This window comes from Bufo gargarizans, chromosome 1, assembly GCF_014858855.1.
Source record: "Bufo gargarizans isolate SCDJY-AF-19 chromosome 1, ASM1485885v1, whole genome shotgun sequence".
Classification (NCBI taxonomy): domain Eukaryota; kingdom Metazoa; phylum Chordata; class Amphibia; order Anura; family Bufonidae; genus Bufo; species Bufo gargarizans.
In genome coordinates this window covers 603,689,891-603,715,383 of record NC_058080.1, presented here as the reverse complement: position 1 = coordinate 603,715,383, position 25,493 = coordinate 603,689,891, and the positions used below count along the sequence as shown (strand labels likewise).

Below are 25,493 nucleotides of genomic sequence, written 5' to 3'. Positions count from 1 at the left end.
TTTAGTTCCTTGTCTAACACGAAGTGATTTTAAAAGGATATCAATAAAGTAGAATTTTAATAAAACTATTCAGTGAGTGTGCGAAGGTAACGCTCGCTCAGGTCCTCTGGACCAATAAGGAGATATTAAATGTAACTGCACGCAAGGCTGATGTTCAGTCGCACTCGCACTACATTTTGATTTGCAAGTTTGCAATTTGTTATATATTTAAAGGGAACCTGTACTGTCCTGTCCTGTCATCACCTTTATGCTGACCTCACTGACACAGCGCAGCATAAAATAATGACAAAAATGCTGATTTCAGCAGTGTGTCACTCATCAGCTAAAAGTAAGTGGTTGCTGAGAACCAGCGTCATAAACATTGCAGCTCAGGCCTCGAAAATAGTCAAATCTACCTGAGAAGAGTCCTGGGACGGTTATTCATATTCTCCTTCTCCTGCTCTCCACCATCAGCTGATGATTGGCAGTTCTCTCCTAGAAAGAAAGGGAGCTAGGCAGAAGCCTGTCATTCATCAGCAGGTGGGCAGGGAGAGCAGGAATTCATGAATAACCAGGACTCTTCTCAGGTGGCCGGGACTCTCTTCCAGGCCCAGTCTGTAATGAGTGTGATGTTGGTTCTCGGGCAACCACTTACTTTTAAACTACACAGACTGATGAAATCCACTCACCTGTCCTTACTTTATGCTGCCCAGACTAACAGCAGCACAAAGTTGATGACACTTGTCAAGTTCCCTTTAACTGTTTACCGTAAAGAAACCTGTTGAACTTGAAGGCTTTTTCGTTCAAATATGTGCAGCTTTTTATTTTTGTGCAATATAAGTAAGGGCTCGTTCGTTCACACATCACTGTTTCTCCTTTCCGTTCTCCAGCTCCGTTAAGGAGCAGGAGAACTGAAAGGACGGATTCTGCAGTTAACTGATCACTAACTGAGCGTAACAGAGCCTAAAGACCCCATAGACTATAATGGGGTCCGTTCAGTGTCCGCTAAGAACATGATTATTATTATTTTTTTTGCGGAGACGAAAGTGCACTACTTTTGTCTCCGCTCAAAAATCATGTTCTGAGCGGACACAGAACGGACCCCATTATAGTCTATGGGGTCTTTAGGCTCTGTTACGCTCAGTTAGTGGTCAGTTATGTGCCGAATCCGTCCTTTCCGTTCTCCTGCTCCTCAACCGAGCCAAAAAGGAGAAACGGCGATGTGAATGGAGGGGGGCCTAAGTAATCAGGATAGGAGGAAAAGAAATGTGATGTTATTTATTTTACATTTTGCAATTTGCACTTTATTTTCAAGAAATGTGTGTTTTAATAACACTTCATCTTTACATTGTTTGGAAAAAGATGTGTTACACAATACACATATTAAAAATTTCTTGCAAAGTTTATTAATTTGCTTTTTTTGTATAAATACAGAAGAAAATAATATATTGCAATATATATCGCATATCGCACATGATTCAAATTATATCGCAATATAGATTTTAGGCCATATCGCCCACCCCTACTGGAAGGGTTAAAAAAATAAAAAAGTTAACTCACCTTATCCTCTTGTTCGCGTAGTTCGTTCCCGGTCTGTTCTTTGCTAGCTGTGGGCTTGGGCTAAAGGACCTTTGATGATGTAAGATCACATGCTCCATCACCATGGTGATGGAGCATGTGATCTGACATCATCAAAGGTCCTTTAGCCCAAGCCCACAGCTAGCAAAGAACAGACCGGGAACGAACTACGCGAACAAGAGGATAAGGTGAGTTAACTTTTTTATTTTTTTAACCCTTCCAGCACTATTATACTATGCATTCTGTAGTCAGAATGCTATTATTTTCCCTTATAACCATGTTATAAGGGAAAATAATACAGTGAATAGACTGTCACCTAGAACCCATGCGTGAAAATCGCACCGCATCCGCACTTGCTTGCGGATGCTTGCGATTTTCACGCAACCCCATTCACTTCTATGGGGCCTGCGTTGCGTGGATTATCGCACCGCAACGCACAAAGAGGAGCATGCTGCGATTTTCATGCAACGCATAAGTGATGCGTGAAAATCACCGCTCATGTGAACAGCCCCATAGAAATGAATGGGTCAGGATTCAGTGCGGGTGCAATGCGTTCAACTCACGCATCTCACCCGCGCGGAATACTCGCTCGTGTGAAAGGGGCCTTAGACCTTGGAGTTTTCTAGTGTCTAGGCTTTGTACATGTATGTGATATTATATTTTTCTCACCTTTACTGCTCCGTGGTGGAGCTTCCTTGGCTTTGAAGGCATCTACAGCAGGTTTGGTGTCAGTTTCCAGAGAAATATTAAGCTGCACTTCTGGTTTAAACTTTGTGTACTTACTGCTTAATAAAGAATACCATTTTGGAGCCTAAAAAATATAATGAATAAACCTAATAAACAATAGAAATAACCAGAACATAAATATTTTTTTTAACAGATAGTGATTGAGCGAGTCAACAGCAAGGGCATCTTAGGCCCCTTGCACATAACCGTGTCCGTAAAATATGGACCTCTTCTGTGTGTAGTCTGCATTTTTCTCGCTCCCATCACTACAAATAACTATTCTTGTCCGCAATACAGACAAGAACAGGACGTGCTCTATAATTTGCGGAGTGGATGTACAGATGTTATCCATGTGCTTTCCACTTTTATTTCCGCAGGCCCATAGAAACAAATTGGTATGTTTACAAATCGGCAAAAGATGCGGATCAAACACAGAGGCAAAATACGGTCATGTGCACGAGGCAAATTAGCATAAAAAGGGTTTGTGCACATAAATCTGTTTACAGTTATTTATAACATGCTACAATTTGTGATTTCTGATTAGTTATAGAAGCCATACTGTAAATTATTGATCAGTTAGGACTCCACTGGCTTATAGTTTCTTTAGCTCAATACAATACTGCAGCATGCCATGCCATTCTGACCATCAAAAAGCAACTACAGCTGACAGAAATTACCTAAACCAGGGAGGTGTGAGCAGATACAAAAATAGAAAATAATAATTAATGTAGTAGATCCAGAATAAGATCCAGTATTTGACATTTAGTTAAAACGTGTTGCAGATCACATAAAAAGATTCACTTCATTCAAGGCATGTTCACATCCAGTTAGAGCTTCCTTCACAGATTCTGTCAAAAAGCTAAAAGAAATGGCGCATAATGCTGCTTTTTTCTATAGTAAAATGATGGCAACCATTATATGCCCATCATGAGACAGATTAGACACTGTAATTTGGGTTTTTGGGAAACTTACAGTACTGAGCGAAAATTTTAAGAGGGTGTGGGAGAATGCTTTCAAAAATAGAAGTGTTAGTAGTTAATTTCTATCAATGAACAAAACGAAAATTTAACGAGCAAAGAGAAATCTAAATCAAATGTATAATCTGTGTAACCGCCCTTTGCCTTCAAAGTAGCACAGTTGATGAAGGAACTCGGCAGAGGTTGTTTCAGACATCTTGGAGAAGTAATCACAGATCTTCTTTGTTGTGGATGTAGACTTGGTCAAAACCTTCTGTCTCCATGTAATCCCAGACAGACTTGATGACGTTGAGATCAGGGCTCAAGTGTGTGTGTCATGGCAATCAGGTGAGGAGTACAAAGACAAGTGTGTCTTGCCTACAATCAAGCATTGTGGTGGGAGTGTCATGGTTTGGGTCTGCATGAGTGCTGCCGGCTGTGGGAGCTACAGTTCATTAAGGGAACCATGAACGCCAGCATGTCCTGTGACATACTGTAGCAGAGCAGGACCCCCTCCCTTCAGAAACTGGGCCGCAGGGCAGTATTCCAACACGATAACGACCCCAAACACACCTCCAAGATGACCACTGTCATGCTAAAGAAACTGAGGGTAAATGTGCTGGACTGGCCAAGCATGTCTCCAGACCCACACCCTATTGAGCATCTGTGGGGCATCCTTAAACGGAAGGTTAAGGAGCACAAGGTCTCTAACATCCACCAGCTCTGTGATGTCATCTTTGAGGCGTGGAAGAGGATTCCAGTGGCAACCCATGAAGCTCTAGTGAACTCCATGCCCAAGAGAATTAAGGCAGTGCTGGAAAATGGTGGCCACAAAATATTGACACTTTGGGCACAATTTGGCCATTTCCACTTAGGGGTGTACTCACTTTTGTTGCCAGCAGTTTAGACATTAATGGCTGTGTGTTGAGTTATTTTGAGGGCACACCAAATTTACACTGGTATACAAGCTGTACACCAAATACTTTACATTGTACAAAGGGTAATATCTTCAGTGTTGTCCCATGAAATGATATAATGAAATATTTACAAAAATGTGAGGGGTGGACTCACTTTTATGAGATACTGTAACATATACATATATATATATATATATATATATATATATATATATATATATATATATATATATATATATACATATACATACATACATACACACACACACACACACACACACACACACTTTTTTTTACCGGACTATGCAGCATACAAAAAAGTGTGGTGAACTGCGCTTTTGTATATATTTTTTTGTGTCTGTTAAACTTGATGTGAACCCACCCCGCAGTATACTTTTACAGTTAAACTACTAACACTTCTATTTTTGAAAGCCCTCTTACTTTACAGCATTTTTTTCACACCTGCCTACAACTTTTGAAGAGTACTGCATAGCAGCCATTCCCCTAGTCTCCCCAAAACTCCCATGAACATCCTGCGTTACTCAAGGGAAGATGGCTGCCAATGCTCAGCACTGGGGTGTGGATGAATAGGTAAGCCATAATTAAACTAATTCTAGGAGGGGGCTGTGGCAGAATCCCTGCTGAAATATTTCCTTGATGTATTTACTTGTTTCTTTTCCTGAGCAGCTCTCAAATCTAACACGACATATCCGACAGACTCTTTCGCTGACGTTAACGTGTCCAAGGCAAAACACTGGAGCTTGATGGGCGTCCGCTGCAGCCTACAGGAAGAACAGAGATGTACTGTTACAGGAAGATTTTTACATATCTCAGCGACATTTTAAACCCACACACATTGCACTTGGCTCTGTCTGAAATTCACATACAGTCATTTGTTTCCTCTGAAAGACACTCGGCACAGCGTATAATCTAATGAACAGCTCAAAAGTTATTTGTTGAACTGCTTATGATAAGTAAATATGGCATCCAAGACCAATAATCCTTCTCCTGTATATGTAATATCTGCACTGTTATGTCTTAGTTTTGTACATATGTTATACATCACTTACATACTATATCATAGAATATGTGCAAAAAAACAACAAACCTTCAAATGGCCCAAAAATACGAGCAGTGCCCAGTGCCCAGAGTGGCATAATTGGCTCTGCGCTTGAATCTGCCTACTAATATTTTCAATGGGAAAAGCCCTGCGCTATCTTGCCATGGTTTCAATGCGAGAAACACAACCGAGACCGAACCCTGATTAGCCCCACTAGATGGCGCTAACCAACGTGCAGATCAATGGCAGAAACAGCCCCGGCTTTCCGCCCTGGATTACACAAGTAAAGCACTAGTGAGATTTATCCGATTAGTATTTTCCCCCGTATGAACTACTCCTGAAAGTTTCAATATTTTTTTGGGGGCTAAAATAAGGCATAAAACTGTATAAGACTACGGTCACATCTGCGGCACTACGTTCCGGCCACCAGTTCTGTCAAGAATGGGCCAGACACAAACAGAAGCATGCAAAGGTCTTATGTCCGGCTGATTCTCAGCATAATTGCCAGCTTGCATCACGATCTCCGCCGGAGCCCCTTATAGTTAATGGGACCGCGGCCATTCCGGTTGCATCCAGCAGTGCCAGAACCCGCTGCTGCAGATGTGAAAGTAGGACAAAAGGGAAATAATGGCCATTAAAATGTACCCATTATCTTCCAACACGTTTATGTATAAATGCCCAGGATGCTTTGCAGTGACTAAGATCTTTTTCCAGCAAACATTTAAAAGGGGTTCACATTACTACTAATGTAAAAAATAAGTCACATGACAATCTCCTTAAAACAAAGCCCTATACCTCACATGGATCCAGAGATCTCCAAGCTGGCATCTCAGAGGATGTGTCCTTTCTTAGGGAACATGTCCTTTTAGATGCTGCTCAGGGGGTGTGTCGGTTCTCAGGGGACATGTCCTTTCTGCTGTAGCTATCTCCCTATAAGGGTCCATTCACACAACCACAACCAAGGGTGTCCATGTGCTTCCAGATGGCAAGTCCTATCTTTATCCATAACATGTGGATCGTGGACCCTTTGAAGACAATGGGTGCAAGTGGCTGGTGCCCATGTTTTTTGGATGCACAAAACGGACAAAGTTTTAGCCCATCTGCTGTGTATCTTACTTTCAGTTTCACACTAAGCCACCATGTTGCTGTTCTGAAGGATATATAGCCCTCATCTCTGAACTCCTGAAAGCTCATAAACACTCACTATAGCTAAATTCTAATTAAACTGATAAGAATATGGTTTAAATGAGCATTTATGAGCCATCAGACCATATATCTAGCCATCAGAACAGCAAGTGAAAGGGAGATACTTGGCAGATAGGCTGAAACTTAACCTTCTGGAACAAAAAGCTATTGAAAACTTTTAATAAAGACCAACTGAAAAAAAATATATATTTTTTTAATAGTTACAAGCCTCTGCCTCACTGTTAAAGGCAGGGCTCGACAAATCCCGGGCGCCAGGTCGCCATGGCGACCAGGAATTTGGTCCTGGCGCCTTGGGTATTTGCCATGGCATGAAAATATAATGCAAAATAGGTCCAGCACTCCAGCAGCCAGACGGGCGCAGTATCTCTTTAAGTTCACAGTAGACGCGGCGTCACGCACGAGTCCGCGTCTGGTAGGTCCGCCCCTCCCGCTTCCCGCCACAGACAACAGTAAAGAGGATCGCTACTGCCTCAGGCTCACTGCAGTTAAGAGGACCGCTACTCGGTCTGTCCTGGTCCTTCCTTACCGCTTACCCTGTGTTCTAATGGGCCCCTTACACAGTCCATGTTCCGCTGGCAGTCACAGTCCCTGCTTGCAGCCTAGAGCGCTTCTGTCCGCTGGGTGCTGGTTGATTTGCTAGCTAGCCGTGCACCCAGCAGAGGAACTTGAGCCGGCTGTGCTGCGGGACTATTGTTGCTGCTGGCCTTGCTGTGACCTGACCTGACTGCCGTGACCGCGAACCAGCATCACCCTCCAGACACCAGTCATCCTGCAGAGAGAGTGACTTATCGTCTCCTCCAGGATTCAGTTTGTTTGAAGATCTACTCTGCCTGCCGCTATGCCACACAGTGACAGCAACAGCAAGTGCACAGTAAGTTAGCAGCAGTGTGCACTGAAATGCCAAAGTTCAGAGTTGGGGGCAGACAGCAGGCACAGTCCATATGGAGGGGCTAAGGTGGCACTGGCACAGTTCATAAAGGGGGGCTATGGTGGCACCTCCTTATGAACTGTGCTTGCTGTCTGCTTATGTGCACCAAGCCACCACTATTTTGAACTGTGCTTGCCGCTGTGCTGCCTATTATATAGTGTGACACCATAGCTGCCTTCCCTCCCATACAGCTTTAGGCTCCATTCACACGTCCGCAAAATGTGTCCGCATCCGTTCCGCAATTTTGCGGAACAGGTGCACACCCATTCATTCTTTATGGGGACGGAATGGATGCGGACAGCACACAGTGTGCTGTCCGCATCCGAATTTGCGGTCTGCAACTCCGCAAAAAGATAGAGCATGTCCTATTCTTGTCCGTAGCTTGCGGACAAGAATAGGCATTTCTATGGGGGTGACGGGCTGGTGTGTTGCGGACCTGCAATTCGCTGGTCCGCAACACACCACGGATGTGTGAATGCAGCCTTATGAGGTTAAAAAAAACAAACTGGCTCCTAACCTTTTTAGCTGGCTCCTAGATTCAAAGGAAATTTGTCGAGCCCTGGTTAAAGGGCTTCTCTGGTACTGCATGGGATGTTATCGCACTGCCTGAAGAACGTATTTAAAAGAAAATAATAAAGTGTTTATTAATATCTGGTTAAAACGGGAAATAACTGTACATCACTCTCGTGACTATCAGGCTCCAGACTCAAGTAATGTAGTATAGGAATAGATTATACCCACTACATAACCTGTAGTCTGGACTAAATCCCTATCCTGCTGACACGTTGGTGCCAATATTTTCTGGAGAGGGAATCAGGACACGGTTCTTATATTTGAACCCGGCACAGGTGCGTTCATAAGCAGTCCTACCTAGCGGAAATTGTAGAGCAGCTTAAAGTGAATCAAAAGCTGGAAGCCCTAGGCGATCCAGCATCAAGCATCCACCCGGTATTGATAGATAGTGTGGACGCTCACTTAGCTGCCTACACCTGCCTACCCATTCATGCAGTAAAGCACTGGGTCTCGGTATCAGACCGCATTCACACTGCCAAGTCAGCTATTGCGCTGCCTGACACTTGGTCTGCACCCTGCCTAAGGCTACTTTCACACTAGCGTTCGTCGGTCCGCTCGTGAGCTCCGTTTGAAGGGGCTCACGAGCGGACCCGAACGCAGCCGTCCAGCCCTGATGCAGTCTGAATGGAGCGGATCCGCTCAGACTGCATCAGTCTGGCGGCGTTCAGCCTCCGCTCCCGCTCGGACAGGCGGACAGCTGAACGCTGCTTGCAGCGTTCGGGTGTCCGCCTGGCCGTGCGGATCCGTCCAGACTTACAATGTAAGTCAATGGGGACGGATCCGTTTGAAGATGCCACAATATGGCTCAATCTTCAGGCGGATCCGTCCCCCATTGACTTTACATTGAAAGTCTGGACGGATCCGTACGAGGCTATTTTCACACTTAGCTGTTATATGCTAAAATAATGCAGACGGATCCGTTCTGAACGGAGCCTCCGTCTACATTATTATGATCGGATCCGTTCAGAACGGATCCGATCGAACGCTAGTGTGAAAGTAGCCTAAAGAGCCGTGTCCTAGGTAAAGATCACCGGCTCAACGCGTTTCAACATGACAAAGTCTGCCATATATCATCAGGAGCGAGAGTCTCTTAAGTAGAGGTAAGACTGTAGAGGAGAAATAGCCTCACACTTGTGCGTGTCAAGGCTCCGGCGCTATGACGGCCGTACGCGGCCGCTCAGACGCCAAAAGGATATCGGACAAGCTCCGCCTATGGTGGGGGGTGTGTGCTAGTACTTTGCGAATCATCAAGAGGCGCGTCATTTGACATTCACCCCCCTGATCCGCCCAGTACTCTCGTCACTGCACACGCCTCCTCTTTAGCGCAACCAGCGCTAATGTATTAGAGGAACCGAAAGTTGCAGCTAAAGATATGTCATATAAACGCCTCGTTCCGATGTCGGTATAGCAGAGAACCCTAACAGGCGACAGATCAGTATTCATCTACATCGATTACAGAACAGTTATAAAGAAAAAACAAACTTCCACCAATAGTCTCCTGCATTGGGAAAGTGGACATCCCCTGGCCCTGAGAAGTGGTATTCCGAAAGGACAGAACCTCAGGGCCAGGAGGAATTGTTCTGAGGTTGGCGAGTTCAAGGCAGCCGCATCGGATCTGAGATCTAGCTTCAAAAATAGAGGATACCCAGAACACACTCTGAAAAAGGCATACCATCATGCCATGAGTGCGAATCGGAGCGAATTGCTGGTCGCAAAAAGTAGGACTAATACTGATTCCACCCCGCGTATCCTAGCTAATTTTGACAAGGCCCATCAACAGGTCCGTGAGATTCTGCAGAATCATTGGTCTATCCTTCAGTCTGATCCAGACATTGGATCATGTATATCTGATCGTCCATCTGTTACGTATCGACGTGGCTCCAACCTACGCGATCGATTGGTGCATAGCCTGTATACACGTCCTATGCCTGAAACATGGCTTAAAAATACAGCAAAAGGCAACTTCCCATGTGGTTCTTATATTATATGCAAATACATCATGAAAGGAGTTTCCTTCACCAGTTTTTCTACTGGGGAGAGATATAATATTCGGTCCTTCATTAGATGTACCTCAGTGGGCTTAGTGTACCTGATCACCTGCAAATGTGGCCTACAGTATGTAGGCAAGACCAAGCGCGAGCTTAGGAGGAGAATAGGTGAAAACCTATCAGATATCTGCAACTCACGGGACACAACGGTGTCACGTCATGTGCGTGAGGCACATGGCGGCAATCCAGATGTTTTGCAGGTTCAAGGGATTGTTCTGATCAACATATCCATAGGAGGCAGAGATGTTGATATATTACTACTCCGGAAAGAAGCAATGTGGATCTTTAAGTTACAAACCATCCACCCAAGAGGTTTGAATGAAGCTATTTCATATGCCTGCTTCATTTGATCCAACTGCATTACACAACTACGGTCTGTTCAACCCATGTTTACTGAGTACAGACAGACACTGAGGTGTGTTGATGTTCTCCCTTGCTTGTCTTTCTTTAATCCCTACCCCTTCCACTGTGAGTGGCCTGTAGCTGCAGAGAACAGGTATAGTGATTGACACGCAGGGAGGATAGGCGACACAGTGTCATAACTTTGGTTTGTGTTTTCTTTATAAAGGTTCTGTAATAGATGTAGATGAATACTGATCTGTCGCCTGTTAGGGTTCTCTGCTATACCGACATCGGAACGAGGCGTTTATATGACATATCTATAGCCGCAACTTTCGGTTCCCCTAATACATTAGCGCTGGTTGCGCTGAAGAGGAGGCGTGTGCAGTGACGAGAGTACTGGGCGGATCAGGGGGCGAATGTCAGATGACGCGCCTCTTGATGATTCGCAGAGTACTAGCACACACCCCCATCATAGGCGGGGCTTGTCCGATATCCTTTTGGCATCTGAGTGGCCACGTACGGCCATCATAGCGCCGGAGCCTTGACACGCACAAGTGTGAGGCTATTTCCCCTCTACAGGCTTACCTCTACTTAAGAGACTCTCGCTCCTGATGATATATGGCAGACTTTGTCATGTTGAAACACGTTGAGCCGGTGATCTTTACCTAGGACACGGCTCTTTAGGCAGGGTGCAGACCAAGTGTCAGGCAGCACAATAGCTGACTTGGCAGTGTGAATGCGGTCTGATACCGAGACCCAGTGCTGTACTGCATGAATGGGTAGGCAGGTGTAGGCAGCTAAGTGAGCGTCCACACTATCTATCAATACCGGGTGGATGCTTGATGCTGGATGTCCTAGGGCTTCCAGCTTTTGATTCACTTTAAGCTGCTCTATAATTTCCGCTAGGTAGGACTGCTTATGAATGCACCTGTGCCGGGTTCAAATATAAGAACTGTCCCGATTCCCTCTCCAGAAAATATTGGCACCAACGTGTCAGCAGGATAGGGATTTAGTCCAGACTACAGGTTATGTAGTGGGTATAATCAATTTCTATATACTACATTACTTGAGTCTGGAGTCTAGTCACAAAGTGATGTACAGTTATTTCCTGTTTTAACCAGATATTAATAAACACTTTATTATTTTCTTTTAAATACGTTCTTCAGGCAGTGTGATAATTATATATAGTGAACGTACAAAATAGTATCCCTATTGTGTGAGATACTGCATGGGATGTTACCCAAACCTTCAGAGACCTGCTGGAGATGTGGGGCATGTAACCCTGATCCAACCCATAAATAGTGGAATTGTGCCCTTCTGGGTTTAAGTTAACTCCCTAAGGTTGGCTTCACCACTATCCTGTTTTGTTACCTTTCTTCTTGCACGCCCTTCGAGTCCATGAGCATAATTTAATGAACCCTGGTTGAGAATCACCGCAATAACCATGTACAGCTACAGTAGTCTTTAGATATATTCCACACATAAGGCCTCATGCACACGACCGTTGTTTTGGTCTGCTTGGATGCAGACCCATTCACTTCAATGGGGCCGCAAAAGATGCGGACAGGACTCTGTGTGCTCTCCGCATCTGTTGCTCCGTTCCGTTGTCGGCAAAAAAAATATAACCTGTCCTATACTTATCCGTTTTGCGGACAAGAATAGGCAGTTATATCAATGGCTGTCCGTTCCGTTCACCATCCGTGTTTAGCAGATCCGCAACAACAGTTGTGTGCGTGAGGCCTAATCTGACATTAAAAGGATTGCTCCTTAAAGATACCAGCAACAAGTCAGCGGACAAATAGAGAATTACCTGTGTTGGTGAAGAGCTTTCTTGTCAAGTTCCCAGGCTAGTTCTGTAGCAAACTGCGGCTGCTCTAAGTGAGGTACTGGATCTGTAGACAGCTGCTCACCATCAAACTTAGCTTCTACCACAAGCATATGCCGAGATCGCTTTGGAAAATGACGACCTGGAAAGAGTAAAGGGGAGGTCAGGACGACATGTATGCAAGACGGCTGTATAAAAGGGGGGGGAAAAAAAAAAACAACTAATAACCAATATTAAGGGAATAAAGGTAGGCATAAAAAAGCCATTATACTTCTACAAAATAGTCCAAATATGTCCTTGCAGAGCAGTTTTAGGTCAGTTTCAGACAGGCAAATTGTCTGCGGGAAACAAATCGTGACAGGACCGATTTATAATGCTGTGTGTGCCTGCCCAACATCAGGTGTAATGAACTGTACTGACAAAATGCCTTCAGTACAATTCATTATAGCCCATGTCGGACAGGGACACACAGCATTATAAATCATTAGGGCTCATGCACACTAACGTATTTTCTTTCCTAGCCCTTTCCGTTATTTTTTTGCGGACAGTATGCGGAACCATTCATTTCAATGGGCCCCACAAAAAAATAAATAAAGAAACGGGAGTTACTCTGTGTGCATTCCGTTTCCGTATGTCCGTTCCGCAAAAAAAAAAAAAAAAAAAAAAAAAAGCATGTCCTTGTATTGTCTTCATTACGTACACATATAGGACTGTTCTATTAGGGGCCAGCTGTTTTATTCCACAAAATACGGAATGCACATGGACGTCTTTTTTTTTTTTTTTGCGGATCCGTGTTTTGCAGAGCGCAAAATGCATATGTCGTGTGCATGAGCCCCTAAGGCCAGGAAATCATGCTCCCACATGCAGCATGCTTCCCCTCAGAAAACTCGCTCGTCTGAAATTGGTTTTAATGTATGAGGAATAGGTGACACATGAGATCAAGTGACTATTTCATCTTTTCTCTGCTCTTGGTCTCAGAAACTTGCCAGCTAGACCAAAATGTTGGTATTTTCTGAATGATCTGACTCCCAGATATGTTTTGTAATGTGTATTTTTGTTACCTTTTGCGCTTTGTGCTTTTTGCATTGCCACATCACTTGCGACAAGTTAAAGTTTTTGTCTAAAAGACAATGTAAGCTACTTAGATTGAGACTGGCTTCTCTAAGCTCCGGACACTAGCTGTTATAACCAGAGAAAGACATGTCTGCCTAAACATTTCCCTCCAGTACAATTATAAAAAGAGGCCGCAGGATAATCGCACACAGGTAGTGGCGTATCAAATGATCAAAAGTACAATGTTCGTGTCAAGCGATCATATAGCAATATATATGTGTACAGAATTTCTTTATATATAGTCCTCAAGGGATGGATCCTTCACAGTTTAGCAGTACTCTTAAAAAAAAAAAAATAATAATCGCTTCCCAGTACATAGAAGTACTTTCCAGGAGATATTCCCCTTAATAGAAACAGTCATTCATTTGAATATGCACACTCTATACATGCGGTAGCTGGGTCCGGTAAAAAAAAACAAAAAACCTAAGAGACCTATTATTCCGGCTGGTGCTGGTAGTTGTATACAGGTGGCGAGTGAGGCATAGATGCATATCTTACCCGTATGGAGTCGGGGACAGTAGCTGGAGATTATATCTCTCAGGCCGCTACTCACCACACCGTACCCGCTTCCTTCTTTTGCCGTTGGCGTCCTCGTCCAAGACTTCCGTGTCATGTGATGGTTGTCTCGCGGGAATAGCCTGTTTGGTCCTGTTATCACCAGACTGTTTCTGATCAGAAGATTATGGAGCGCTCCAATGGTCAAAATATCTTCAATATTTCGAAATAAATCTGGTTCTTTCTTTATGGGGTGAACTAGTTCACCACCATAAAGAAAGAACTGGATTTATTTCAAAATATTGGAGATATTCTGACCATTGGAGCGCTCCATAATCAATTAGGGATGTGGGAATATGTGTCCCAGTATCAGATAGCCTCCATTAGCCTGGAATAGTGATCCAGGGGCAAATATGGAGAGCTGAGGTGGGAATCACATTGAAACTAATCACCCGCAGCTGATACTACCCTGGCACATGGAGAACTAGGAGACACCAGTGTACATAAGTGATTGACACTACAATGTCCCAGTGCTCTCTAACCAGCTGCAGTGATTAAGATGGGAAAGACAGGGTTAGGTGCAGATCAGGGCGCCACTGTAAAAGGACACCCGGATATACTGTATCTAGCATGGATCCCACTGTGCTGTATAGTGCGTGGTGTAGCAACACAGCTGTGGGTACCCTGCAAGATTCCACCTGGCCCTGTTTCCCAGTTAGAAGACTGTCATCTAGCACGCGCTATCGCAGTAAGTCTCTGCTCAACGCGTTTCTTCTATATAAGAATCATCAGGAGCCAAATAACCTGCCTATATGAAGCTAAGCTATCTCATTCAGCTCTGATTTAAGGAGGAAGGCCCTCCCCCATTGATGATACAGGGATAGCGTTTCAGCCAATCACGGGTTGAAGGGGCGGATCGCCTGTGAACCTCCCACATCGCGCTCCTTGATAAAACACAGGCAAATGCCTGTAACGCTGGATGGGATACAGAGAAGGGATATATAGACAAGGAGCAGACAGAATACAATAGCAACATCCAATGTAGATGTCATTAAGCATAAAGTGAGCACACAACAACCTGAAGTTATCTGCATCACAGAACCAGTCATCAATCGTTAGTTACCGCGGAAAAAAAAAAAAGAAAAGAACGTTCATAAGGTGCCAAGCGTGTATACGAGCCAATGTGTCCCGGTACAAGCGTATATATGGACCTATATATCTAGTTTACAGAAATAAAGGAGTCCTAATAATTCTAAAACAGAGCACATGCTGACTGATACACACCATAAGGCACATAAAGTATGAACGGGGGGGATGCATACAACAAGTCAACACTCATTGATCACATGACTGTCGCCCATTTAAACAGCAGCCTATTCAATGAAACAGAGGTATGATGATATGTGGTCATTCAGCCAGTTAGGGCAAAGGGTCCCCAATTTAAAGGTCCATTGGGCCTCTTTTTGAAGGACCCTCTGATCCAGGTTGCACGCATTCGCTGTGGCATTGTTTCTGCAATGTCACAAGATTTATTTCCATCCAGTGTTGCATACATTTTTCACCAAGATCTTGCATTGATGATGGAAGAGTCTGACTGCTGCGCAAAGCCTTCTCCAGCACATCCCAAATAATCTCAATGGAGTTAAGGTCTGGACTCTGTGGTGGCCAATCCATGTGTGAAAATGATGTCTCATGCTCCCTGAACCACTCTTTCACAATTTAAGCCAGATGAATCCTGGCACGGTCATCTTGGAATATGCCCGTGCCATCAAGGAAGAAAAAAATCCATTGATGGAATAACCTGGTCATTCAGTATGTTCAGGTAGTCAGCTGACCTCATTCTTGGAGCACATACTGTTGCTGAACCTAGACCTGACCAACTGCAGCAACCCCAGATCATAGCACTGCCCACAGGCTTGTACAGTAGGCATGATGGGTGCATCACTTCATCTGCCTCTCTTCTTACCCTGATGTGACCATCACTCTGGAACAGGGTAAATCTGGGCTCATCAGACCACATGACCTTCTTCCATTGCTCCAGAGTCCAATCTTTATGCTCCCTAGAAAATGTAAGCCTTTTTTCTGGTTTGCCTCACTGATTAGTGGTTTTCTTAGGGCCACACAGCTGTTCAGTCCAATCCCTTGAGTTCCCTTCGCATTGTGCATGTGGAAATGCTCTTACTTTCACTATTAAACATAGCCCTGAGTTCTACTGTTGTTTTTCTTAGATTTGATTTCGCCAAATGTTTAAGTGATCGCCGATCACGATCATTCAGGATTTTTTTCCCGCCACATTTCTTCCTCACTATCCTTCCAGTTTTTAATAATGTGTTGGACAGTTCTTAACCCAATTTTAGTAGTTTCTGCAATCTCCATAGATGTTTTCTCTGCTTGATGCATGCCAATGATTTGACCCTTCTCAAACAGACTAACATCTTTTCCACGATCATGAGATGCGTCTTTCAACATGGTTGTTTAAGAAATGAGAATGAGAGATTTTTTTTGTGTACTTATAATCCCTATACTACGATTTATCCATACATAATGCGATTAATCATTTTGGTTCAGTAGATTTAGCTACAAACGTACTTTTATAATATGTAAATTACCTGTCTACCAGCAAGTAGGGCGGCTACTTGCTGGTAGCAGCCGCATCCTCCTATCATAATGATGCCCCCTCCGCATGTTGATTGACAGGGTCAGAGAACGGGATCGTACCGAGAGGCGGACGCTCGCTCGGCCGCTCCATCCTCAATGCGCCGATGACGTCACATCTACACCCGGCGCAGGCGCATTGAGGATGGAGCGGCCGAGCGAGCGGCCGCCTCTCAGTGCGCCTGCGCCGATTGAAGACAGGTACAGCGCAGGTGCCAGATTTTGAATGCAAACAGGGCCAGCAGAGAACGATCCCGTTCCCTGACCCTGTCAATCAACATGCGGAGGGGGCATCATTATGATAGGAGGATGCGGCTGCTACCAGCAAGTAGCCGCCCTACTTGCTGGTAGACAGGTAATTTACATATTATAAAAGTATGTTTTTAGCTAAATCTACTGAACCAAAATGATTAATCACATTATGTATGGATAAATCGCAGTATAGGGATTATAAGTACACAAAAAAAAAAAATAATGTTTAGTGAGGTGACAGAAGCCCTTTAAATAACCTATTGCCAGCTGAAAGATAATCGTCCATGCAGTAATTATCTAATAGGAGGCTCATAACTATTTGCTTAGTTAAATCCAGCTTTTTTTTTGGACAGGCAGTGTATGTAACTATGTAACTCCTCATCAAGCACAGCGTCGTACATTGTATAGTGGCTGTGATTGGCATCGCAGCTCAGCCCCATTTACTTTTATGGGGCTTAGCTGCTCCTAGGCCACGTGACCGATGAACGGGTCATCACTGGCCTAGGAAAAGCTGGAGAAGGCCGTGGCACTACTGTGAGTGCGCTGCCTTCTTAAAAAGCTGATTGGCGGGAGTCCTGGGTGCCTAACAGGCATATGGGCAAGGGTTGTCTCAGAAGAGACATTTGAGGTGTATCGCTAGAAAATCATCCTAGCATTCTTCAGCTCATTATGGGGACCATTAACTGTCCAGTAATGCTATCCCCTGCCTTAGGGCTGTTTCACATGAGCGAGTCCATTGCGGGAATAACGCTCTGTTTGTGAGTGTGATCCTCCGCTCTGGACTTGCAGGAGCGCACGGTATTATCATGATTTAGAATGCTATGTGTCTCTGCATGGCATTTTTTCCACAGAATCATAGTGACATAAAGCTGTCAGTATGATTCTGTAGAAATAAGGTCAAGCAGAGACACATAGCATTATAAATCATGATAATGCCGTGCGCTCCTGCAAGTCCAGAGCGGAGGATCACACTCACAAACGGAGCGTTATTCCCGCAATGGACTCGCTTGTGTGAAACAGCCCTTCCAGTGGACCCTCTTCAACTGGACCTTGGCAGGATAATTCGCTATAGTCACTTCTTTTTTTAATATTGGCAGGATAATGCTTGGATATGCCCCTGTCAATCCTGAGAAGACCTATCCTCAGGACAGAACAGCATACCAAGCACAGTGCCGCACAATGTATACTGGCTGTGCTTGGTATTAAAACTGAATAGGACTGCACTGCAGAAAAGCAACGTGATCTATGGACACGGCATCACAAGTGGAGGAAGAGATGGCAGCGCTTGGGGGCCCCTTCCAAACAGCTGATCGGAGGGGATGCCAGGACCACCACCAACCCGATACTGGTTGCCTATCCTGAGGACAGTGTCCTGAGGATGGGTCATCAATATTTACCTTTTCTGGAAAAACCCTTAATTTTGTCTTTGTTTCTCTTAGTAGGATTTTTTTTATTTACGGTTTTTGCCCTGTATTGCATTAGATGTCTTATTAAAAGTTTACACTTCTCTTAAATACATTCCTAGACTTTTTAACAATATATAAATATATGTCCCATAAGTTCATTTGCCATGCTTACGATTTCATGTAGTAAAATAACCAGGATCACGGCACCGAATGCTAAGTGATACAAAGAAAACAGCAGAAATCTGAACAATGACCACTTTCCGTTATACCAGATGCTTACATTTCTCAATAGGCTTCTCAGATGACAAAGCTACGGCCCTGATGTATTCATCTGGCAGCACTGAAATACTAAACCTTCCCACACCAAAGTGATTGCAGCCCAGCCTGTACGTGGAGAAGGCTTTCATGTCCCAATCAGAGGTACATCTCTTATATGGTTGGAAAGAGAAATATTTCTATACAGCATGTACTAGGTTATCTGACACCAAAAGTAGATATTGTATAAAAGGTATTCTGCATCTATCCATCAAAGGCCTCATGCACGCCACCGTATGCGTTTTCCTGTCCGCAAAAAACAGATCCGGGCCATGTGCATGCTGCCATTTACTTTTTCATTTTAATAGCAATGTCCTATACATTTCAGCAAAATGGACAATAGGACGTGTTCTATCTTTTTTGCAGGGCCACAGTACAGACGTGCGGATGTGGACAGCACGCAGTGTGCCATCCACATCTTTTGCGGCCCCATTGAAATGAATATATACACTTACGTGTAGAGGTGATCACGGTAACTAAAATGAGCCCTTTCTGTAATCGGTATTATCGATGCAGAGAAATTCTTATTTTAGTTGTAAGCAAGTGAGGTGCATGGAGCACTAAGGGGTAGCTTAGCCCCTCGGAGCACCGTTTCACCTCCACCTCTCCGGATGGCCTAGTCCCTTGGAGCACCACTTCACCTCCACCTCTCCGGATGGCCTAATCCCTTGGAGCACCACTTCACCTCCACCTCTCCGGATGGCCTAATCCCTTGGAGCACCACTTCACCTCCACCTCTCCGGATGGCCTAATCCCTTGGAGCACCACTTCATCTCCACCTCTCCAGATGGCCTAATCCCTTGGAGCACCACTTCATCTCCACCTCTCCGGATGGCCTAATCCCTTGGAGCACCACTTCACCTCCACCTCTCCAGATGGCCTAATCCCTTGGAGCACCACTTCATCTCCACCTCTCCAGATGGCCTAATCCCTTGGAGCACCACTTCATCTCCACCTCTCCGGATGGCCTAGTCCCTTGGAGCACCACTTCACCTCCACCTCTCCGGATGGCCTAATCCCTTGGAGCACCACTTCACCTCCACCTCTCCGGATGGCCTAATCCCTTGGAGCACCACTTCATCTCCACCTCTCCGGATGGCCTAGTCCCTTGGAGCACCACTTCATCTCCACCTCTCCAGATGGCCTAATCCCTTGGAGCACCACTTCACCTCCACCTCTCCGGATGGCCTAGTCCCTTGGAGCACCACTTCACCTCCACCTCTCCGGATGGCCTAATCCCTTGGAGCACTGCTGTAACTTTGCCTCTCCCAGTAAGATTCTTACTCTGACACATGACCCGAAATCTCCACACTCGAACATTGAGGCACAACCACTCTACCTAAATACACCCTTAGCGCCTCCATAGCAATGCACATTGACAAAGCAGCAGTTCAGTCACACAGGGAATCTCAGCAATAACTCGTCCTTCAATCACAATAAATTGCAAGAATGAGGTGCTGGTGGGGCGTGAATAACATAGCCAGAGGTCGCACTATATTTTTTCCAGAAGAGTAAAAATACTTCTCCGACCATTTTTGAGGAGTATTTTTACCCGAGGAGGAGTACGAAATTTGCAGTAATTCAAATATATTATATATCCGCCTACACTTGCTCACATCTGCGTTGGAGGCTGCATTTGGAGTCTCTGTTGCAGATTCTGTCTAAAGACCGGACAAAAAAAAAAAAAAACGACTTGTATGCAGCACTTTTTTGGTCTGGTTAAAAGACAGGCCCGTGAATGGAAACTGAACGGACTCCATCATAGTAAGCGGGGTCTGTTCAGCTTCTTCCCTGTCAGTTAGGCCGGGTTCACATGACATTTTTGCCATATGCATTAACAGACGTATATACATTAACAGACGCCTCAGACAGATGCCATACTGTGGCATCTGTCACCATTGAATTCCACCGTTCACGTCGCACCCTACGCTGATGAAAAGTAGGGAAAAGTCTAAGGCATATTGGTACGCCTTAGACCAGGCATCCTCAAACTGCTGCCCTCCAGCTGTTGCAAAACTACAACTCCCAGCATGCCCAAACAGCCTACAGGTATCAGCCTACAGCAGGGCATTGTGGGATTTGTAGTTTTACAACAGCTGGAGGGCCGCAGTTTGAGGATGCCTGCCTTAGACTTTTTCCAAGGAGTACAACGGCCTGAACAGGCATCTATGACGCTTGTACAGGCGTTACTGCAACCTCTGGGCGTGGCGGTCATACACCTGCATTGCTGCTTCATTCAACTCTAAGGCCTCTTTCACACAAGCAAATTTCCAGTCCGGATGTGATGTGTGTTGTGAACGAATCCTGGCCCATTCATATTAATGGATCGGTACACGCATCATCTGTGTGTTCAGGAAAAATCGCAGCATGTTGTATATTGTGCATTTTTCATGCAGCTCTGGCTCCACAGAGGACTCCCCTGCATAACGGAAACGGGACGGATCCGTTTTGCAGCCCATAGACTTCTATTATGACGGAATGAATAACAGAATGCCTATAAAGGCATTCCGTTATGCATTCCGTCATAGAATTGCGTTATGGTCCGTGGTAACAAAATCCATAACGCAATTCACCTTTTACCAACAAACGAAGTGTGAACGAATTTGAAATATGAAATTTGCTCATCTCTAGTTGAGATATAGATTGTTATTCTTCAGTTTTTTTCACGAGAATGAAAAACGCATGCCATCCGGACGCCAAAAAAATGCAAACACTGAACGCAATCACAAAAAAAGGGATTGAATTTGCGTGCTAAACCATCAGTTTTTTCCTGAACAGATTCTGACACAATCCATATCACTCATGTGAAAGAGGCTAAGGGACTGCTGAAGATTGGCGAGCACCGTACCCCATATAGTATGAATGGAGTAGAGGATTAGTTCTGGTGCAGAGGTCACGCTACATTTTTTTCTGGAAGAGTAAAAATACTCCTCTTACCATTTTTTAGGAGTATGAAAAGTACATTAAATCAAAAAGTTAATACAAAGACCTACATAACATTAAGGGGTTTCTATTTATTCCGGGAAACCATTACTAGTGCTCTAGAACGGTCTTCCATGCAGAAATACCAAATATAGACAATTTTTTATTTAGCTGAGGTCACCGTTGCCCTGAGGGGGTCGGCACCACTGACGTCACCGTTGCCCTGAGGGGGTCGGCACCACTGACGTCACCGTTGCCCTGAGGGGGTCGGCACCACTGACGTCACCGTTGCCCTGAGGGGGTCGGCACCACTGACGTCACCGTTGCCCTGAGGGGGTCGGCACCACTGACGTCACCGTTGCCCTGAGGGGGTCGGCACCACTGACGTCACCGTTGCCCTGAGGGGGTCGGCACCACTGACGTCACCGTTGCCCTGAGGGGGTCGGCACCACTGACGTCACCGTTGCCCTGAGGGGGTCGGCACCACTGACGTCACCGTTGCCCTGAGGGGGTCGGCACCACTGACGTCACCGTTGCCCTGAGGGGGTCGGCACCACTGACGTCACCGTTGCCCTGAGGGGGTCGGCACCACTGACGTCACCGTTGCCCTGAGGGGGTCGGCACCACTGACGTCACCGTTGCCCTGAGGGGGTCGGCACCACTGACGTCACCGTTGCAGTGATTTTATGAGGTTTAAAGGGTTTCGATATTTATCACCTGTCGTTAAAGAGGACCCCTTACCTCTCCTGATTTGTCTGTTTTGGTAACTACTTGCACCCCCCGTAATAACAATCCTGGAGCATCTATTCTTATGACCTTATGTTGCACAATTACTCTGTTATTCCTGGTATTAGTTATGAATGACTGGCTGGCAGTTCGCAGTCAAGGTCCAGATGGGGGTGTCCCTGCACAGCCTGACATTATTTAATCAGTGCTGTCAACTGGTAACATCCAGCTGGACCTTTATTGCAATTCGTTCATAAGTTCTAGTAGGAATAATAGAGGAATGGTACAATATAGAATCACAAGAATTGACTCCCCAGAATTGTTATTGCATGGGAAAAGCAAGTCTTACTAAAACAGTAGTTTATGCCTGAATACAAACGCAGGCTGCTGCTGCCTGCCATATCCCATACCCGGCCTCTGACTGCGCGCTGCGATCCGCCACCGTTAACCCGTCAGGTGCGGCACCCGAGGGGTTAATTGCAGCGTGCAGTCATAGAGGCCGGGTATGGGATATGGCAGGCAGCAGCAGCCTGCGTTTGTATTCAGGCATAAACTATATTCATTGGTGGCGCAGTGGACCGCACCCCCACCAACCCCAGTATTATAAAGTAGAATCATTGGTGGCGCAGTGCCAGACTAAATTTAACCCCTTAAAAACACCAGTTACCTATTCAAATAAGTAAATAGTGCCCATCTGCCCACTTTGATGCCAGTTTTCATGCCCAGAACCTGTCCAGGCCAGGCTGAGCTCCTCTGTACCTGATTCCAGGCATCACCCACTGTATGTTGGCAGTGCCAAATTCATTTAGTTCTTTATATCACACTTGTTGTGCCCGTCATTTGTATTCTAGCGCCGCTTTCACCCGATTTCCCTTGAGGACGGCTCACTGAAACTTTTTGGGATATAGCCTCCTCAAAACTCATTAAAAAAATAAAAATAAATACAAAAGATGTGAATAAGAAACCAACTTCAGCAGCAACACACACGAGACCGCACAGATGAATGTGGGTTTTGCAGCGCGGCTTTCTACACCGGAACCATAAACTATTATTTACATCAGGTCAGCAACCTGCAAAACTACAACCCCCAGCATGCACACTTGCTTGGTGACTGGAATATTCTGTGAGTTGTAGTTCCTGAAGCGCTGCAGATCAGATGACCAGACATGGCTGAGGATGTGCTGTCTGCCTATGATAGTCTTCACATCAGAGATTTCCAACCTGTCACCCTAGAGCTGCAGCAAGACTACAACCCCCTGCATGCCCTGACAGCCAGACTGATGAGAGTTTAAGTTTTACGACAGGTTGGAAATCACTGACGTCTGAAGTGACTTGCTGGGACTTGTAGTTCTACAGATAGGTGCTCGTCCACACAGATACCAAGTAGAAAGAAACGTCATGCGTATGGAGACGCCACTGTTTACCTTCTAGAATGGACACGACGATGAGCAGCTGGTCCGTCTTGTAGCCCATGTCTGGAGTCGGGGGTAGCACAGGCCGCCGTCCTGCTGTCACTGCCCGGTAACGTATCACCCGCCGCTATAGATGTCTTTGCCGCTTCTCCCAACATACAAACACAGGGAAGCCCTCCTCCTGACTACAACTACTTCCGCCTGGCAACCAGGAGCTGACCAATCACAGAGCCCGGCGGGTGAACGCGAGGGAAGGAGCGCGCTAGACGCTTACTGAACACTGACGAAAAGGTAACGCGCATGCGCGTTAGGACTAGCTCCAGTCATGTGAGAAGCCATGTTTGATGTGGGCAGCGGGACTTATGTCCCAGTCTCTGTCCTAGTGAGAGAAAGTGACATAAAAATGCCTAGCTGGAAATCATATTATATGCATAATACTTCACATGATAGTTTTCCTTTAAGAAAGCACATAGCTGTGGGGCAAAAACCAAAGAAACAGTGGGACATTTATTACTAAAGGTATGTTCACATGAGACGTATTCAGTGCAGAAATGTATGCAGCTAAGCAGACATCATTCATGTGATTGTACATGGAGTTTTACAGACCTAAATATGGCAGTCAGAAATGTCTGCAACAAATCTCCCTCATGTGAACATGAGTAAGTATCAACATACTCCTGACACTATGCTGGTAGGTAACAGTAGTGCAGTGAATACTCCTGACACTATGCTGGTAGGTAACAGTAGTGCAGTGCATACTCCTGACACTATGCTGGTAGGTAACAGTAGTGCAGTGCATATTCCTGACACTATGCTGGTAGGTAACAGTAGTGCAGTGCATATTCCTGACACTATTCTGGTAGGTAACAGTAGTGCAGTGTATACTCCTGACAATATGCTGGTAGGTAACAGTAGTGCAGTGCATATTCCTGACACTATGCTGGTAGGTAACAGTAGTGCAGTGTATACTCCTGACAATATGCTGGTAGGTAACAGTAGTGCAGTGCATATTCCTGACACTATGCTGGTAGGTAACAGTAGTGCAGTGTATACTCCTGACACTATGCTGGTAGGTAACAGTATGCTGGTAGGTAACAGTAGTGCAGTGAATACTCCTGACACTATGCTGGTAGGTAACAGTAGTGCAGTGCATACTCCTGACATTATGCTGGTAGGTAACAGTAGTGCAGTGCATATTCCTGACACTATGCTGGTAGGTAACAGTAGTGCAGTGTATACTCCTGACAATATGCTGGTAGGTAACAGTAGTGCAGTGCATATTCCTGACACTATGCTGGTAGGTAACAGTAGTGCAGTGTATACTCCTGACACTTTGCTGGTAGGTAACAGTAGTGAGTAGTGCAATACATACTCCTGACACTATGCTGGTAGGTAACAGTAGTGCAGTGAATACTCCTGACACTATGCTGGTAGGTAACAGTAGTGCAGTGTATACTCCTGACACTATGCTGGTAGGTAACAGTAGTGCAGTGCATATTCCTGACACTATGCTGGTAGGTAACAGTAGTGCAGTGTATACTCCTGACACTATGCTGGTAGGTAACAGTAGTGCAGTGCATATTCCTGACACTATGCTGGTAGGTAACAGTAGTGCAGTGCATACTCCTGACACTTTGCTGGTAGGTAACAGTAGTGAGTAGTGCAATACATACTCCTGACACTATGCTGGTAGGTAACAGTAGTGCAGTGAATACTCCTGACACTATGCTGGTAGGTAACAGTAGTGCAGTGTATACTCCTGACACTATGCTGGTAGGTAACAGTAGTGCAGTGCATATTCCTGACACTATGCTGGTAGGTAACAGTAGTGCAGTGTATACTCCTGACACTATGCTTGTAGGTAACAGTAGTGCAGTGCATATTCCTGACACTATGCTGGTAGGTAACAGTAGTGCAGTGCATACTCCTGACACTATGCTGGTAGGTAACAGTAGTGCAGTGTATACTCCTGACACTATGCTGGTAGGTAACAGTAGTGCAGTGCATACTCCTGACACTATGCTGGTAGGTAACAGTAGTGCAGTGCATATTCCTGACA

At 45.2% G+C, this 25,493-nt stretch overlaps 1 protein-coding gene across 2 annotated transcripts in view; it reads right to left on the bottom strand.

The window, feature by feature from the left end:
- Positions 1-23,612, bottom strand: part of CEP120 (centrosomal protein 120) — a 92,818-nt gene extending 69,206 nt beyond the window's left edge. For both annotated transcript variants that reach the window (XM_044275881.1, XM_044275882.1), the window contains exons 1-4: positions 23,447-23,612; positions 12,124-12,280; positions 4,824-4,938; positions 2,227-2,368 (exon numbers count right to left, since the gene is read on the bottom strand). In XM_044275881.1, the coding sequence (XP_044131816.1) occupies positions 2,227-2,368; positions 4,824-4,938; positions 12,124-12,280; positions 23,447-23,495 (463 nt within the window). In that variant the 5' untranslated portion in view covers positions 23,496-23,612. The remainder of the gene's footprint in view (positions 1-2,226; positions 2,369-4,823; positions 4,939-12,123; positions 12,281-23,446) is intronic.
- Between the last annotated feature and the right edge of the window lie 1,881 nt (positions 23,613-25,493).